This window comes from Theropithecus gelada, chromosome 5 (assembly GCF_003255815.1).
Source record: "Theropithecus gelada isolate Dixy chromosome 5, Tgel_1.0, whole genome shotgun sequence".
In the NCBI taxonomy this organism is placed as follows: domain Eukaryota; kingdom Metazoa; phylum Chordata; class Mammalia; order Primates; family Cercopithecidae; genus Theropithecus; species Theropithecus gelada.
Genome location: NC_037672.1, coordinates 136642735 through 136658783, shown reverse-complemented (window position 1 = coordinate 136658783; position 16049 = coordinate 136642735). Strand labels below are relative to the sequence as shown.

Genomic DNA, 16049 nt, shown 5'->3' with positions numbered 1-16049 from the left:
GGGAGGCTGAGGCACAAGAATTGCTTGAATCCAGGAGGCAGAGGTTGCAGTGGGCCGAGGTCATGCCACTGCACTCCAGATTGGGTGACAGAGCAAGACTCAGTCTCAAAACAGAAAAAAGTTAAAATAACCTCTAAATAAGCATTCTGAATATTATTAACATGTAGCTGAAAGAGTAAGCTGACTTACTAGAACATCAAAAAAACTCTTCTGAACAGAACTTTTTGTCTATCAAATTTAAAATGGAGAAAGATGACTAAGCTAAAACTTAAAAAAAAAAAAAACCTCTGGCTTCTGACTATGAACAGGACTAAAGAAAATGGTGAAGAAATCATTACCTTATCAACTTTTCATAACCTACAGTTACTCATTAAAAGTTTATAGCAGAAAGGAAACAGAAAACAAGTAAGAAATAAGTCACTGTCTAAAGAAAAAAAAAAAGGATGAAATGGAAAAAAGAGGAATCAGAAGCATTTAAATTGCAAACTGGGAAGACTGACACGAGATTCACGAAACATGTACTACTGTGCACAGATAATCGAGAATCAATAATTCCAAATACCGAGCAAAGAAATGGTAGCCAAAAGAAAATATCATATTACACTTTACCTTTTCTTTGTCTTTGTATAATGATCTTAAAGTATTGAAGACTGGTGGGCAACCCTTGCTGAAATTCATCCTTAGGAACTTATCCAAACATTCTTTAAACTTCTCACCTTGGAAGAGAAAAATCCTTTTGGCTTATATTTATCAAATAATTACTTACATTTACCAAAGTATTTACTTACATTTACCAACTTACATTTAGTAGAGTTGTTAGACAACTCTAACAATGTATAGCTTAAACTTAATATGCATACTCATACTTAAAACCAAGAAAAGAAACTTTAAATCATAAAAGCATTTTTATTCCTTTGAAATTATTCTCACTTACCAGATAAAAAGTTTAATGGCAGCCTTCTTGGCACCAGTCCCCTGGGATACTTAGTCCAGGCCTCCTCGTAAATTTTCAGCCTTTCTAACATATTAGCTGCAGACAAAGAAAAATTCTTTGTTATATGTAATTATAAACTGCATTTTTTTTTTCTGGAAAATTACGAACTTCTCAAAATATATTAAAATTTTAATATTTAAAAGAAAATTGGAATTATTCGTAATCTTATACCTACTATTTCAACAATTATTTTAGACTATTTCTTTTCAATTTTTTTTATCTTAAGTACATAATTATCTTTATCCTGTTCTGCTTTAGGTAGGCTTTTAAAACCTGAGAACTTCTTTAGTTCTGAAAAAGCCTCGGTTATGATGTTTCCATATTTTGCTGCTTCTCCTACCATTCTCCTTAGCTTTTCCCCTCTAACTCCTCTCCTCTGATTTTGGTCGTGGCTTCTCTTCCATTCTATTAAAATTTTTATTTCAGTAAGTAGGTTTTTCATTTCAGATTCCTAATTGGTACTACTCCTAACTATTCATGTTTCATGGCAGCAATTACCTCTATCTTAGACTCCTCCATCATCTCTACTCTTCCTTTTGCAGACAGTGGTGATTACCATTCCTTGCTGGTGTTCCTAAAACAATCTGAGAATCTTTATTACAAAGTAATCTGCAACAAGAGGTTTCTCTTGTATATTTCAATGGCTCACAACCAGCCTTGAAGGAAACAAATCAGATCACCTCTGCTGAGGATCCTGCCTATTTGTTTCTGGGCCTGTTCCCAAAAGTGGATCCCATTTATAGGACAGAGTGACTGGGGGAGCACAGAGAGTCTGAATCCAAGTTTGACTGACAGAAATTTAACCCCTCTTCCCACAAAGGAACAGTGATGCTCATTCAGCCTGGCTACATTTATGTGACCCTGGCAAGTCACTTTGATGCAGCCACAGCTTACCACAGAGCTTATTCTTGCTTTTAAGAATATATCTCCATTTCTGTCCATGGAAATTTTCTTTAAGAGACAGAGTCTCACACCATGTTGCCCATGCTGAGCTCAAACTCCTGGGCTCAAGCAATCCTCCCACCTCGGCCTCCCAAAGTGCTGTGATCATAAGTGTGAGCCCCTACACTTGGCCTCCTTTCATGTTTTTGATGCTACTATGCATTTGTGAATTTTTTTCTAAAGTTGCTGCTAAATTATTTTCTCAACCATTCTATAAATCTGTAGAAGAAAGGTTTCGGAACATGCTCAATCTGTCATATTAAATAGAAGTTTGCAAGTGTACTTTTGTATTCAGACTTTTTTTTTTTTTTTTGAGACACAGTCTCGCTCTGTTGCCCAGGCTGGAATGTAGTGGCACTATGTTGGCTCACTGCAACCTCCGCCTCCTGGGTTCAAGCAGTTCTCGTGCCTCAGCCTCCCAAGTAGCTGAGACTACAGGCACATGTCACCACGCCAGGCTAATTTTTTGTATTTTAGTAGAGACGGGGTTTCACCATGTTGTCCAGGCTGGTCTCGAACTCCTGAGCTCAGGCAATCCATCCACCTCGGCCTCCCAAAGTGCTGGGATTACAGGCAGGAGCCACTGCACCTGGCCTGTATTCAGATTTTGAATCAATTCTTAACCACTATTATTCTAGTTGTACTTTTCAATGAGTAAATAAAATATATATTAACAAAAGAAACAATAAAACTTTGTAAGTTTTAAACAATACTACCTGGCTTAAGTGCTTTTTCTAAGCCTTTGTAATAGGCCCAGTTTTCAGGATTTCTCTCTTGCAATCCTCTGTAAACATCTGCAGCATCTTCCAAACGACATAGTTGCAACAGAAGTTCCCCTGATTAAAAATAGAAAAAAAAATTAAATATCTGAGAAAACCTTCTAATTAGAATTTTAACTTTTCCTCAAATGTTCTCTTAAAATCTTATTACAAATCAATGCTGCTAAGTAGATGGACCTGGTATCCTCCTGAGTTCCCAGTTCCCTTAAGATCATTTACCAAGTTATTTTATCGTCTCCTTCCTTTTCTGAAGTTCACATTATTTAGAAATGCCATCCTCTTCACATCCTCAATTTATTCAGAAAATCTGTCCAACGCCAGGCCAGTTTCTCACATTCACTGAACACACTGTCACCAAGCCATCTTCTACTGCTCAATTATTCCTGATACCATATGGAACAACTTCAGCATCCAGATTAATGACTCAATCCAATATCCTAACCTTATGATCCCTTAATCAGCTACAAAACAATTTTGCCATAGCAGTCCTTAATCTGGTCACATTCAAAACCACCTAAACTTTCCCTTTTAATGTCTTCCAAGAAGCAAACAAGCACCCTATTTTAAGCTTAATTGCTTTTCTTTCTTTTTGTCTCACTAATCCTACTATTCAACTTCAGAGAAAAAACTATCAGCCTAACAGCAACTTGCCAACTCACTGTTTGCCTTCCCTGGGCTGCATGACCCATCACATCCCTGAATGATATTAGCAGCCCCAATTATCAAAAATCAATCTTAAAACCTAGGCTCTTTTGTTTACTAATTTTAAAGCCCAGATCATCCCAACTGTTTACTTGCTCCACACATTCTCATGGAAGGAAACAAACCAGATGAACAGAGACAGTGGTTTCACTATTATATATGAGCTCCAAAGCCATATAAGCTTCAAATATTCAGGATTCCTTTTTTCTATCCTTAATGTGCTTCCCTTCATCCAAGGTATTATTTTTAAGCCACTATTTCACCCTTGCATCCTTCACTCTCTGTTGCATCTTTCGCTCTCATTTGATAATAAAAATGAACACTTATTGAGTACTTACCATGTGCCCATGACTTTTTTTTCTTTGTGACACCATCTCGCTCTGTCACCCTAGCTGGAGTGCAGCGGTGCGATCGATCATGGCTCACTGCAGCCTTGGCCTCCTAAAGCGATCCTACCACCTCAGCCTCCCTAGTAGCTGGAACTACAGGAATGTGCCACCATGCCTGGCTAATTTTTGTATGTTTTTTAGAGATGGTTTTTCGCCATGTTGTCCAGGCTGGTCTTGAGCTCCTAGACTCAAGTGATCCACCCACCTTGGCCTCCCAAAGTGCTGGGATTATAGTTGTGAGTCACCATGCCCAGCCACCAGTGACTTTTAAACATTTCACATGCATTAACTAATTCAATCTTCAGAACTCTATGAGATAGATTACTATTACTTTCATCACTTTAAAACTTAGAGGACTTAAGTAAACTTCCTAAGAGTCTTGCAGATAGTGATAGAGTTAGGATTTGAATCCAAGCAATTTATCTGAAAGAGCAGATATACATTCATTCTTTCTTTTTGAAGACAGGATCTCATTCTGTCACCCAGACTGGAGTGCAGTGGTGCAACCCTGGCTCACTGCAGCCTCAACCACTTGGGCATAAGCAATCCTTCCACCTACCGCAGCCTCCTGAATAGCTGGGACTACATATGTATGCCAACACATCCAGCTAATTTTTTATTTTTATTTTTTGTAGAGATGAGGCTTCCTTATGTTGCCCAGGCTGGTCTCGAACTCCTGGGCTCATGTGATCCTCTGGTCTCAGTCTCCCAAAGTGCTGGGATTACAGACATGAGCCACCATGCCTTACAAGCCCATATGCTTAGTATCTGTACCAGTGGTTCTCAACCAGGGGCAGTTTTACCAACATTTAGCAATGTCTGAAGACATTCTGTTTGTCTCAGTAAGGGTGTTGAGTACTACTGGCATCTAACGGGTATAAGCTAGGAGCGCTACTAAACATCCTACAATGCACAGAAGAGATCTTCACCCTCAACAACTCAGGCCCAAAATGTCAACATTGCCGAGGTTAACAAAGCCTGCAACTATACTAACCAAAAGTCAACTTCATCAAAAACACTAAAAATAACCTGCAGCTGAGTATGATGGCTTACACCTGCAGTAGGAGGCTGGGGATGGGGTTTGAGGGGAGGATCATTCGAGCCTTGTTCAAGTCCAGCCTGGGCAACACAGCAAGACCTCACCTCTAAAATAAAAAATAAAAATAATCTGCACCTTTACTCCCCTCTACACTATACCCATCCTCTTTTCCTTCCCTCTGTCTTCTACCTTTTCTGAGCAGGAGGAACTGGTGGTATAAGAATAAACAATAAAAAATTTTGCCTTGGCTGGGCACGGTGGCTCACACCTGTAATCCCAGCACTTTGGGAGGCTGAGGTGGGCAGATCATCTGAGGCTGGAAGTTCAAGACCAGCCTGACCAATATGGAGAAACCCCATCTCTACTGAAAATACAAAATTAGCCAGACATGGGGGCGCATGCCTATAATCCCAGCGACTCAGGAGCTGAGGCATGAGAATCACTTGAACCCGGGAGGCGGAGGTTGCGGTGAGCCGAGATCGTGCCATTGCACTCCAGCCTGGGAAACAAGAGTGAAACTCCGTCTCAAAAAAAACAAATTTTTTTTTTTTGCCTAACTGTGCCCATTCATCCACTCTAAGAAGTTCCTGAGTGATCTTGACCATCTTATCTTCTCCCCAACTATCCCTACCAACAACACTGCCTTGAATTTCTAAAGATCGCTAGAATTTCCAAAGATTGATTCTACCCTCACTTCCCTTCTATTCTCTTTATATACCCTGTCCCATTACCTAACTCAAAGTAGGTATTCAATACATATTTTGTGGAATGAGCTGATAGCCTCATTTCTCATGTCATGTAGAAAATGGAAGCAATTAGAAGGAACTCCAAAATACCCATTACATCTACACATTTACTTGCCTGCCACTTATACTCCACCACCACTTGTTGATGTGGATGAACTATTCATGTTCTTACCTAAGATTAATCCTTCACATGACATCAATCTACCACATGACATCCTCTCTACTGTATCAAATATTCTATCTCTGTTGGATCACTCCCCACTCAGCACAAATACACACTATGAAAAAAACAAAAACGGCCGGGCGCGGTGGCTCAAGCCTGTAATCCCAGCACTTTGGGAGGCCGAGGCGGGTGGATCACGAGGTCAGGAGATCGAGACAATCCTGGCTAACATGGTGAAACCCCGTCTCTACTAAAAATACAAAAAACTAGCCGGGCGTGGTGGCGGGCGCCTGTAGTCCCAGCTACTCGGAGGCTGAGGCAGGAGAATGGCGTGAACCTGGGAGGCGGAGCTTGCAGTGAGCCGAGATCGCGCCACTGCACTCCAGCCTGGGTGACACAGCGCGAGACTCCGTCTCAAAAAAAAAAAACAAAACAAAAACAAACAAACAAAAAACTTTTTGAGCCTGCATCCCATTTCATCTACCAGCACCCCCATTTGTTTCCTTTACAGCAAAACTCCTCAACTGAGTCATGTATGCTTCCTATCTTCAGTTCCTCTACTCTCAATCTCTTTTAAATAGACTTCATGTTTGGGCTTTTACCATCCTTCTTCTAGAGGCTCAGAAAGTGCTTTTGTTAAGGTCACCAATGCCTTCTAAATTGCTAAAAATCCACTGGTCAGTTGTGAGTCCTTTATCTAATTTGATCTATCTGCCATTCTTCCTCATTAATACAGTTATCAAAGGGATCAAATGAAACAATCTGTCATTTATTTCCATAAAGAAACTTGAGGCCCAAGCCTTGACCCTGGTCACAGAGCTACTTAGTGGCCAATGAGGCAAGTTTTTTCCAGACTTGTAATCTTTCCAGTAAGTCAGAAATTTCCCTCCTTTATGATTAACAGACTACTAAAGTATGACTACTTCAAATGAAAGAAGTTTGTCTTGGATCTGCAGTTCACAAGAGAGCTCCCTACAGAAGCCTTAGACTTCCAGTTGTTCTTGTCAGTAGCAATATCCTCTGATGAAAGTTCATCTGGCAAACAATGGCTATACCTATTATGCACATGGATGTATACTAAACTTTTCCAGTGTTCAACCTCAAGGTGAACCAAGGGAATTTGAAACCAGCAAACTTCAGTTCCCTAGACTAGCAAGGACAAAGCAGCATTTCAGAAGGTAATTTTTTTAAAAACTCACTTGTCCTTTCATTACTTGTTATTCTTCTTTCATTTTCTATAATCACACCCTCAACTTCTAAAACTGTTAAGACTCGTTTTTCTCAGCCCTCTGCTGAGTGGAATCTAACCCTTCTATCACAGTCTACACATTATGAACCCAAATCTCTGCTCTCCCTTTCTTCCAGAATTCATATTCTTTTTATGTCATCAAAGACATTCAGATTAACCATAAAGACTCTCAGAAATATCCTACATGTATTTTAGTAAAGACTGATTCATCAATATATATTATTAGCAATACATCTGGCACACACTACATACACTGTAATTAATAAACTATTTCTAAGAAATGTAATCCTCTGTCTTATAAAACTAATTGTCTCTTATGTTTTGATTAAATTCCATATTTTTCATACAAAGATATTTTAAAGAATGTTATCAGTCATTTCATTCAACTACTTTTTATTGTTCACAATCAACTTTCTCCTCTATCTACAATATTGTTTAAATGTACATTTTCCCACATTACAAATTATTCAAAGTATATGAGTAAGAAATAGATTTTCTATCATCAAAAAGCTAAATTATATGAAATTGTCAGCAGCAACTAGATTTTTCAGCCTTGCTCTCTGTATTTCAATATTAGAATTAATGACATTGTTTTAAAAATACCTTTGGTTTCTTCTACAGCAAGTTTATCACAAATCTGCTTTTCATAGGTACAAAGATGTTCCAAAGCTTCTCTATAGAGACCTGCTTCCCGAAGAACTTGATTCTGATATAAGAGTAATTCACTATATTCATAATCCACCTTATCAGGGGATGTCTGCATATGGATATAAGGAATACTGACAGTAAGAATTTTATTTTCACATCAGAAAATTGTTCACAATACTCAAAAACATGTAAGAAGTCAAAAGATAACATCTGGTTGAAAAAACTAATTTCAAAAATATTCTTAAGTATCTGTCTATGGAGCAACTAAGTAAATAATGACAACATTAGGATATAACAGGTTGAAGAAAATAATAATCCACAAGTCCTTACATACAATAAACATGGGGAAGAAGGGAAAGCTCTTAATCAGCAGTAGAATACCAAATAATAAACCTACAAGGAATGACAAGAGTTAAGAGAATCACCATTTGCAACTATCATAGTAATAGTTGATTCACACAAGACTCAGCAGTAGAATACCAAATAATAAACCTACAAGGAATGACAAGAGTTAAGAGAATCACCATTTGCAACTATCATAGTAATAGTTGATTCACACAAGAATCATAATCAATGAATGCCAAAACTAGAGGGCGAAAGTTTGATGAGCAACAGACTCTTCAGTCTCAAACTGCATATTAAACACAGAGAGAGAAAAATAAGTTTACAGTTGCAAATACAACTTTCACCATGTAATCAAATGGAACAAACTGATGGCATGTGCCTCTTGATGTAACGAACTGAGAAGGACCCAACATCATTTATGTGGTTTCCTGCCAAAATTACAAGACTCTATCTAACAATGAGGAACCATCAGAAAAATCCAAACTGAGGGACATCCTACAAAAGCACAGCCTTCTTCAGAAATGTCTATGTCATAATACACAAAGGAAGTTTTCAAAACTGTTTCAGATTAAAAGAGGCTAAAGAGAAATGATAACTAAATGTAAGGTATGATTCTTAATTGGATCCTGCAATGAAATTAAATTGCTAGAAAGGCTATAACTAGGACAATTAGTAAATTTTGAATATGGGCTGGGGATAACAGTCTATCAATGTTAAATTTCCTAATTTTTATAATCTATCCATATAATACTATCTAGAGAACTGACAACTGTACAGTTATTTTTAGAAAATACACACTAAAGCATTTAGGGGTAAAGGAGCACGATGTCTTCAATTACTCTCTAACGTTTAAGGAAGAGAATTAAAATAGATAAATAGATACACAGATTTTTAAAGTAAATGCACCAAATATTAACAATTAGTTTAGTATGAATGAACCCCTATGTAGAGTTCTTCGTGCTATTCTTGCAACTTTTCTTTAAGTTTGAAACTATTTCAAAATTAAAAGTAAGCCAGACAATGCCCTTTTTTTTTTTCAGTTATACTTAGAATCAGACTTAGTAAAATGGCTTCTAGTTATTATTACCTGTTGTGTTTTCCTAAATTCTTCTAAAATCTTTGCTGCCATTTCATAATCTTCTAATAAATGGTAAGCAATAGCATAACCAATCCATGATGCTCTCTGTGCAGGTCGAAGCTGAAGTAATTGGTATCTCGTTTCCTGGAAAATAATAAACACTTTTTCTTAGGTTTTCAGTAACAGCAAGTGCTCCTTTAATATTAGGCCAGGCGCAGTGGCTCACGCCTGTAATCCCAGCACTTTGGGAGGCTAAGGAGGGCGGATCATGAGGTCAAGAGATCGAGACCGTCCTGGCCAACATGGTGAAACCCCGTCTCTATCAAAAACACAAAGATTAGCTGGGCATAGTGGCGCACGCCTGTGGTCCCAGCTACTCGGGAGGCTGAAGCAGGAGAATCACTTGAACCTGGGAGGCAGAGGCTGCAGTGAGCCAAGATGCGCCACTGCACTCCAGCCTGGCGACAGAGTGAGACTCCGTCTCAAAAGAAAAAGAAAAAGATCATATTAATTTATCCCACAACCCTAAGCATTTTACAACACAATGATGGGAACAATAATAGAAAACACTTCAAACATCCATATTGTGTAGCTTTATGGAGGCAAAGAAATATTTGTTAAGAACATAATGAAGCCTCCAAGCTAATCTTAGACATTTTTTAAACTTAAGACCAGATTTAAGTTTTTAAAACTTAAGACCAAACTTAAGATCCTTCTTATTTCTTGATCTGCTTACTCCAAGAAAAGAGACAGGATGGAAAGAACAGCACAAAGGAAAAATATTCAAAAATTTTTTTAAAAATTAAGTGTCCAACTACAGAGTTAAGATATATTTGGAGAAAAATTCAGCAGGTACTATCATATAAAAAGGAAAGAATAAGAAAGAGGAACTAAATAGATCTAACACTAATTTAAGGGTTAAAACTGAAGCTACAAAAATATATTAGACTCAGAGCAGGTAGAAAGAAGAAACAAAACATTTGCTTTTGCCAGGTGTGGTGGCTCATGCCCGTAATCCTAGCACTTTGGGAGACTGAGGCAGGGCGGACTGCCTGCACTCAGGAGTTCGAGACCAGCCTGAACAACATGGTGAAACCTCATCTCTACTAGAATATAAAAAATGAGCTGGGCATGGTGGCACATGGCTGTAGTCTCAGCTACTCAGGAGGCTGAGGCATGAGAACCGCTTGAACCCAGGAGGTGGAAGCTGCAGTGAGCACAGATCGTGCACTCCAGCCTGGGCAACAGAGTAAGACTCTAATGTCTCAAAACAAAACAAAAAAATTGAGGGCCAAGTAAATATTAAAGAGTTACATGTCAATACCAGATAAAAGCATTGTTTATTTGAGGAGTACTGATGTTAATTTTTTTTTTTGGACAAGAGTTTCGCTCTGTTACCCAGGCTGGAGTGCAGTGGCACGATCTCGGCTCACTGCAACCTCTGCCTCCTAGGTCCATGCCATTCTCCTGCCTCAGCCTTCCGAGTAGCTGGGACTACAGGTGACCGCCACCACACCCGGCTAATTTTTTGTATTTTTAGTAGAGACAGGGTTTCACCGTGTTAGCCAGGATGGTCTCGATCTCCCAACCTCGTGATTCACTCGCCTCGGCCTCCCAAAGTGCTGGGATTACAGGCGTGAGCCACCGCGCCCGGCCTGATGTTAATTTGTATCAAATTAAGTCAATCCTACACAGTAGGCAAAATCTGCCTCACCATAAAATAATTTATTTTTAAAGATCTGATTATTCCAATCATAAACACAACCACTACGGTAGGAGGGAAAAAAGTTCAATTAAATTATCTTTAAAATGAAACCAAAAATTTCTGTATCAGAAAGTACTCAAAGTTGTACATATTTTCCCCTTAGAATTTTTTTTAAAAAGTCCATTTTACTTACCCTATAACCCTCAAGATCTCGCATCTGAATCTGTAGTAAGGAAAGGTCCCTTAAGATTTGAAGATTGTCTTTATCCCATTTTAGTGCATTTCTGTAACACTTAATGGCTTCATCATACTTCTTGTCTGACCTCTGAAGAAGGCCATAAACGTGCCAACCTAAAGAATTTAGTTAAGGATACAACCTACAAGTCAAAAATTACTATTCCAAATGACTTCCCAAGAAACTTGGAGAACTACAGCCATTTATAAAATTACAAGCTTAAAAAGAGGGAGGGGGAGGGAGAAAGGGAGATTGATTTCAAAGATATAAAGCAGTTTAATACAGTGGAAAAGAGCACAGCTTTTGGAGCCAGAGAAAATTAGGTCTAGCCTGCCTTATCAGCTCTGTAACCCTGGACAAATCAGTCTCATTAAGTTTCCTCATTACTAAAATGTAAACAGAAATAGTCTATGCAGCAAATCATACTACTGACAACTAAATGGGATAACATATATAAACTGCTCACTGTCTGGCACAAAGTCAATATATATATGTAAGCAGTTACTATATTATTAATAGTAAAAGGAAAAAGAAGGAATGGGTCTTCATGGAATATAATTATGTAAAGTCATGAAGATTTTATTTTCTTGAACCAAAAGATCCTTAGGACAACCCTTAGTGTAATACAAAGTTTCTAAAACTCAGCCACATACAAAATAAAAACATTCGTTCATTTAACCATAATTATTAAAACTTCTTTTCCTTTTTTTGAGACAGGTCTTGCTCTGTCACCCAGTCTGGAGTGTAGTGGTGTGGTCTTTGCTCACTGCAACCTCCACTCCCTGCGCTCAAGTGATCCTCCCACCTCAGCCTCCTGAGTAGCTGCGACTATAGGCGCACACCAGCATGCCAGATATTTTTTGTATTTTTGGTAGATGGGACCTCGCCATGTTGCCGAAGATGGTCTCAAACTCCTGAGCTCAAGCAATACCTGCCTTGGCCTCCCAAAGTGCTGGGATTACAGGCATGAGCCCCCGCACCCAGTCTAAAACTTCTTAACAACTAAGATGTAGGTCATCAAAACAGCCTCCTATATTCAAAGATCTTAAAGTCTAGTAAAGGACAGATAAATAAGCAAAATTAAAATAGGCTGTAAAAACTGCTATAATGAAGGAAAAGTATTCCACTTCCCAAAAACAGCCCTTTTTCACTTTAGGTCTTGATTACTGTACCAGCTACCCAATCCACCTATCTTCAGTCTCTCTTCTTTTATTCTCCTACCAAAGTAACCGGGTTTTGTTGTGAGTTTTTTTATTGTTTTTTGTTTGTTTTTGAGATGGAGTCTCGCTGTCATCAGGCTGGAGTGCAGTGGCATGATCTCAGCTCACTGCAACCTCTGTCTCCCGGGTTCAAGCAATTCTCCTGCCTCAGCCTCCCAAGTAGCTGGGATTACAAGCATGTACCACCACGCCCAGCTAATTTTTGTATTTTTAGTAGAGACAGGGTTTCACCATGTTGGCCAGATGGTCTCAATCTCCTGATCTCGTGATCCACCGGTCTCCCAATTATTATGTTTTTTAAAAGAGACAGGGTCTTGCTCTATCACCTAGGCTGGAGTGCAGAGGCATGCTCATAGCTCACTGTAGCCTCAAACTCCTGGGCTCAAACAATCCTTCTACCCCAGCCTCCAGAGCAGCTAGGACCACAGGCACATGCCACCACCATATGCAGTTAATTTTTTATTTTCTATAGAGACGAGGTCTCACTATGATGCCCAGGCTAGTCTTGAACTCCTACCCTCAACTGATCCCCTTGCCTCAGCCTCCCAAAGTGCTGAGATTACGGGCATGAGTCACTGTGGCTGGCCCAAAATAATCTTTCTAAAACACACTCAAAAGAAAAAAGGAAGTCTTTCCTTTCCAGAAATTTATAATGTTTCTTTCTGAGATCAAGCTCAAACTTCAATCTGGCCAGGTGCGGTGGCTCACATCTATAATCCAAGCACTTTGGGAGGCAGTGGTAGGCGGATCACTTCAAGTCACAAGTTCAAGACCAGCCTGGTCAACACTGCAAAATCTCGTCTATACTAAAAATACAAAAAACACCCAGGCATGGTCACATGCACCTGTATTCCCAGCTACTCGGGAGGCTGAGGCAGGAGTATTACCTGAACCCGGGAGGTGGAGGTTGCAGTGAGCTGAGATCACACCACTCTACTTCAGACTGGGTGACAGAGTGAAACTCCGTCTCAAAAACAAACAAACAAACAACAACCTTCAATCTAACAACTTTTAGGCCAGAGGTCCTCAACAGAGTCAATAAAATACAGAATGTTGGCCGGGCATGGTGGCTCATACCTGTAATCCCAGCACTTTGGAAGGCCAAGATGGGTGGGTGGCTTGAGGTCAGGACTTTAAGACACCAGCCTGGCCAATATGATGACACCCTGTCTCTACTTAAAAAATACAAAAATTAGCCAGCTTGGTGGTGTGCACCTGTAATCCCAGCTACTTGGGAGGCTGAAGCAGGAGAATCACTTGAACCTGGGATGCGGAGGTTGCAGTGAGCTGAGATCGTGCCATTGCACTCCAGCCTGGAAGACAAGATCAAAACTCCATCTGAAAAAAAAAAAAAAAAAAAAAGACAAACAAACAAAAAAAATCCCAGAATGTTTAGGGTGGCAGGCATGAATGAAAAACAGATATTTAATATTACGCGTTTTTAAAGCAAGTCAAAATATTACAAATTTTATTTGAAAAATAATCTTGGTTTCCGCAATATAAATGACAAAGTATAACTGGATCAAATCCTCCCGGCTGTTTGGATCATGGTTTTATAAACTAGGAAACACTACCCATTAAAATCTAGCTCCCATTACCTATCTTTCCACTCCCTCCCATTTCTATCACTAATACCCTGTATTTCAGGACTTTACTTCTCTTAAATATTACAACAGCCACATAACTTGACTCTCATCTTCACCTCCTAAAAATCCTATCCCCACGGAGTTTAATACCGCCAAAAATTTCAAGAAAATTATGTCCATCAAGAGGAACTCAAATAAATCATAATAAAGACATTGGCAGAACACTACACAATCATTAAAAATTATGAAAAGACATCTATCTACGACAGTCTTAACAGTTAAGCCTTTACTTATCTTTCTAGTCCTCTAGTCACTCTCAATTCACATACTTCCACTTTACTGGATTAATGACAACTATTTGAATAAACCACAACATTTTATGTAATACTCCCAAATGTTCTGTAAATGTTTCTCATCAGTATCTTCCTTCACCAGACTATAAGTTCTTTGAGAGCAAATCTTTTCTTTGTCTGTACCAAGCCAAGGGCCTGGTAAACATCTGAAAAACTGCTAAATATTTCAGCACTTAAAATTGTGTCAGCCCACAAAATAGGTACAGAAATATTTGCTAAAGTCTATCTTAAAAATAGCAACCCACAATATTTTCTCTATCCTCCTTCAGATATTTCTATTTGCTCTTACTCTCCGTTAATAAAATATTTATCCAATATGGTACTTAGCATTATCAGTGGCTATGTTATATATCTCATCATTAAATCTTTAAACCAACACAGTGAGGTAAATATGATTACCCCATTTTACACATGAAGAAACTGAGCCCTAAGATCACACAGAAAGAAGCTGAAATGGGTTCTGAACCTAAGTGAGGCACATTCTAAGCCTATACTCCAAAAGCTTGTGCTCTAAACCAGGGTATTATAATGCCACTCTAATATTCCTTATTTTATATCCTTTTTCCTTTTGAGACCCACCACTTACCACTATCACATTGGTGATGAGCTTTCAACAAATGGGGTAGGGGAGTGCCACACAAATATTCAGACCTTAGCAATGCCCCCTTTTTAAGAGTGAGAAAAGCTTTCATAGATATTTTTAAGGCAAGTCCCATTTATCTGTGAGAAAACAGAATGTTAAAACATGGTTAGGTATATAAAAATGTTCCCTGAATGAAGGCAGTTGCTTGCTGTTACCCTATTTAAAAAAGAATAATTTCCTCTGTAATTGCACAATAAGAGAGATCTAAAACTTTGACTCTCAAATTGCTGCCTTAGCTCAAAACACCCCACTCAAACCTTAAATATATCTCAAAAAGGATACACACATGACTCTTCAAGTCATTTCTCAAACCTCTACGAACCAATTCATAAGCTTCTTCCTTTTTCCCCAAACAGTTCAATGTTAATCCTTTCATAGCCAGGGTTTCTATTTTTTAAAAACAAAAAAGAAAAGGAACATTAAAAAAAATTAAATATTAAAATAACAACAAAACATAATCTCAAAAACAAATGCTACATTGCCTTAAGAACTAAAAATTTCAAGATTACTAAGATACTTTCCACTTTCTTGCAGATTTAAAACATTTTTTAAAATTGGCAATCCAAGTAAACACCGATTTCCAAACTCTAATCGGAAAGAGACTCTCCTTTTTTTTTTTAGATAAAAGATACAAAATACATGCTATTTGACTAGAAAGATAATCTAGTAATTCATTCTTCAGGGGAATTCCATGGGATAACCTTATATATCCACTTCATTAAAATATAAAAACTTTATCTTGAAAACATACTTTATTTCTGTGAACCTAGGTTATATACCGGTTAAATTCATTCTTCAGTGATTAAAAAAATACACATAAATTTCCTACATTTTTTATTTTCCTAAAATTTATTTTAAAATGATTGAGATTACTATTAAATATACAAGAAAAAGATGTCAGAAATCTGTCATTAGCAACCAAAAGATTAAAAGAGTTAAAAGAAATATTAAGTTTTCAGAAAAGAGGAAAAATAAATTCTAATTCTATATGTATCCTATGAAGCCTAAAGCGAGTGAAAATATTATTTGCCTAACTTTTTAATTTATTTGATTGATTTGCTTAACTTTGACTAAAATTTAGACTTTAGAGAGAAATTCATTAGGTATAAAGGATAAGGATTAAAGATATAATCCTGAGGAAGAATCAATATGTACTGTTTAAAAATACTTTCGGCCAGGCGTAGTGCCTCACACCTGTAATCTCAAGACTTTGGGAGGCCAAGTTGGGCAGAT

General features: G+C 38.2%; 1 protein-coding gene across 3 annotated transcripts in view; it reads right to left on the bottom strand.

Moving 5' to 3' along the window:
• NAA15 (N(alpha)-acetyltransferase 15, NatA auxiliary subunit) overlaps positions 1 to 16049 on the bottom strand; it is a 92570-nt gene that overhangs the window by 38251 nt on the left and 38270 nt on the right. For all 3 annotated transcript variants that reach the window (XM_025385047.1, XM_025385048.1, XM_025385049.1), the window contains exons 3-9: positions 15099 to 15203; positions 10973 to 11130; positions 9084 to 9218; positions 7607 to 7760; positions 2653 to 2772; positions 935 to 1030; positions 610 to 716 (exon numbers count right to left, since the gene is read on the bottom strand). In XM_025385047.1, the coding sequence (XP_025240832.1) occupies positions 610 to 716; positions 935 to 1030; positions 2653 to 2772; positions 7607 to 7760; positions 9084 to 9218; positions 10973 to 11130; positions 15099 to 15203 (875 nt within the window). The remainder of the gene's footprint in view (positions 1 to 609; positions 717 to 934; positions 1031 to 2652; positions 2773 to 7606; positions 7761 to 9083; positions 9219 to 10972; positions 11131 to 15098; positions 15204 to 16049) is intronic.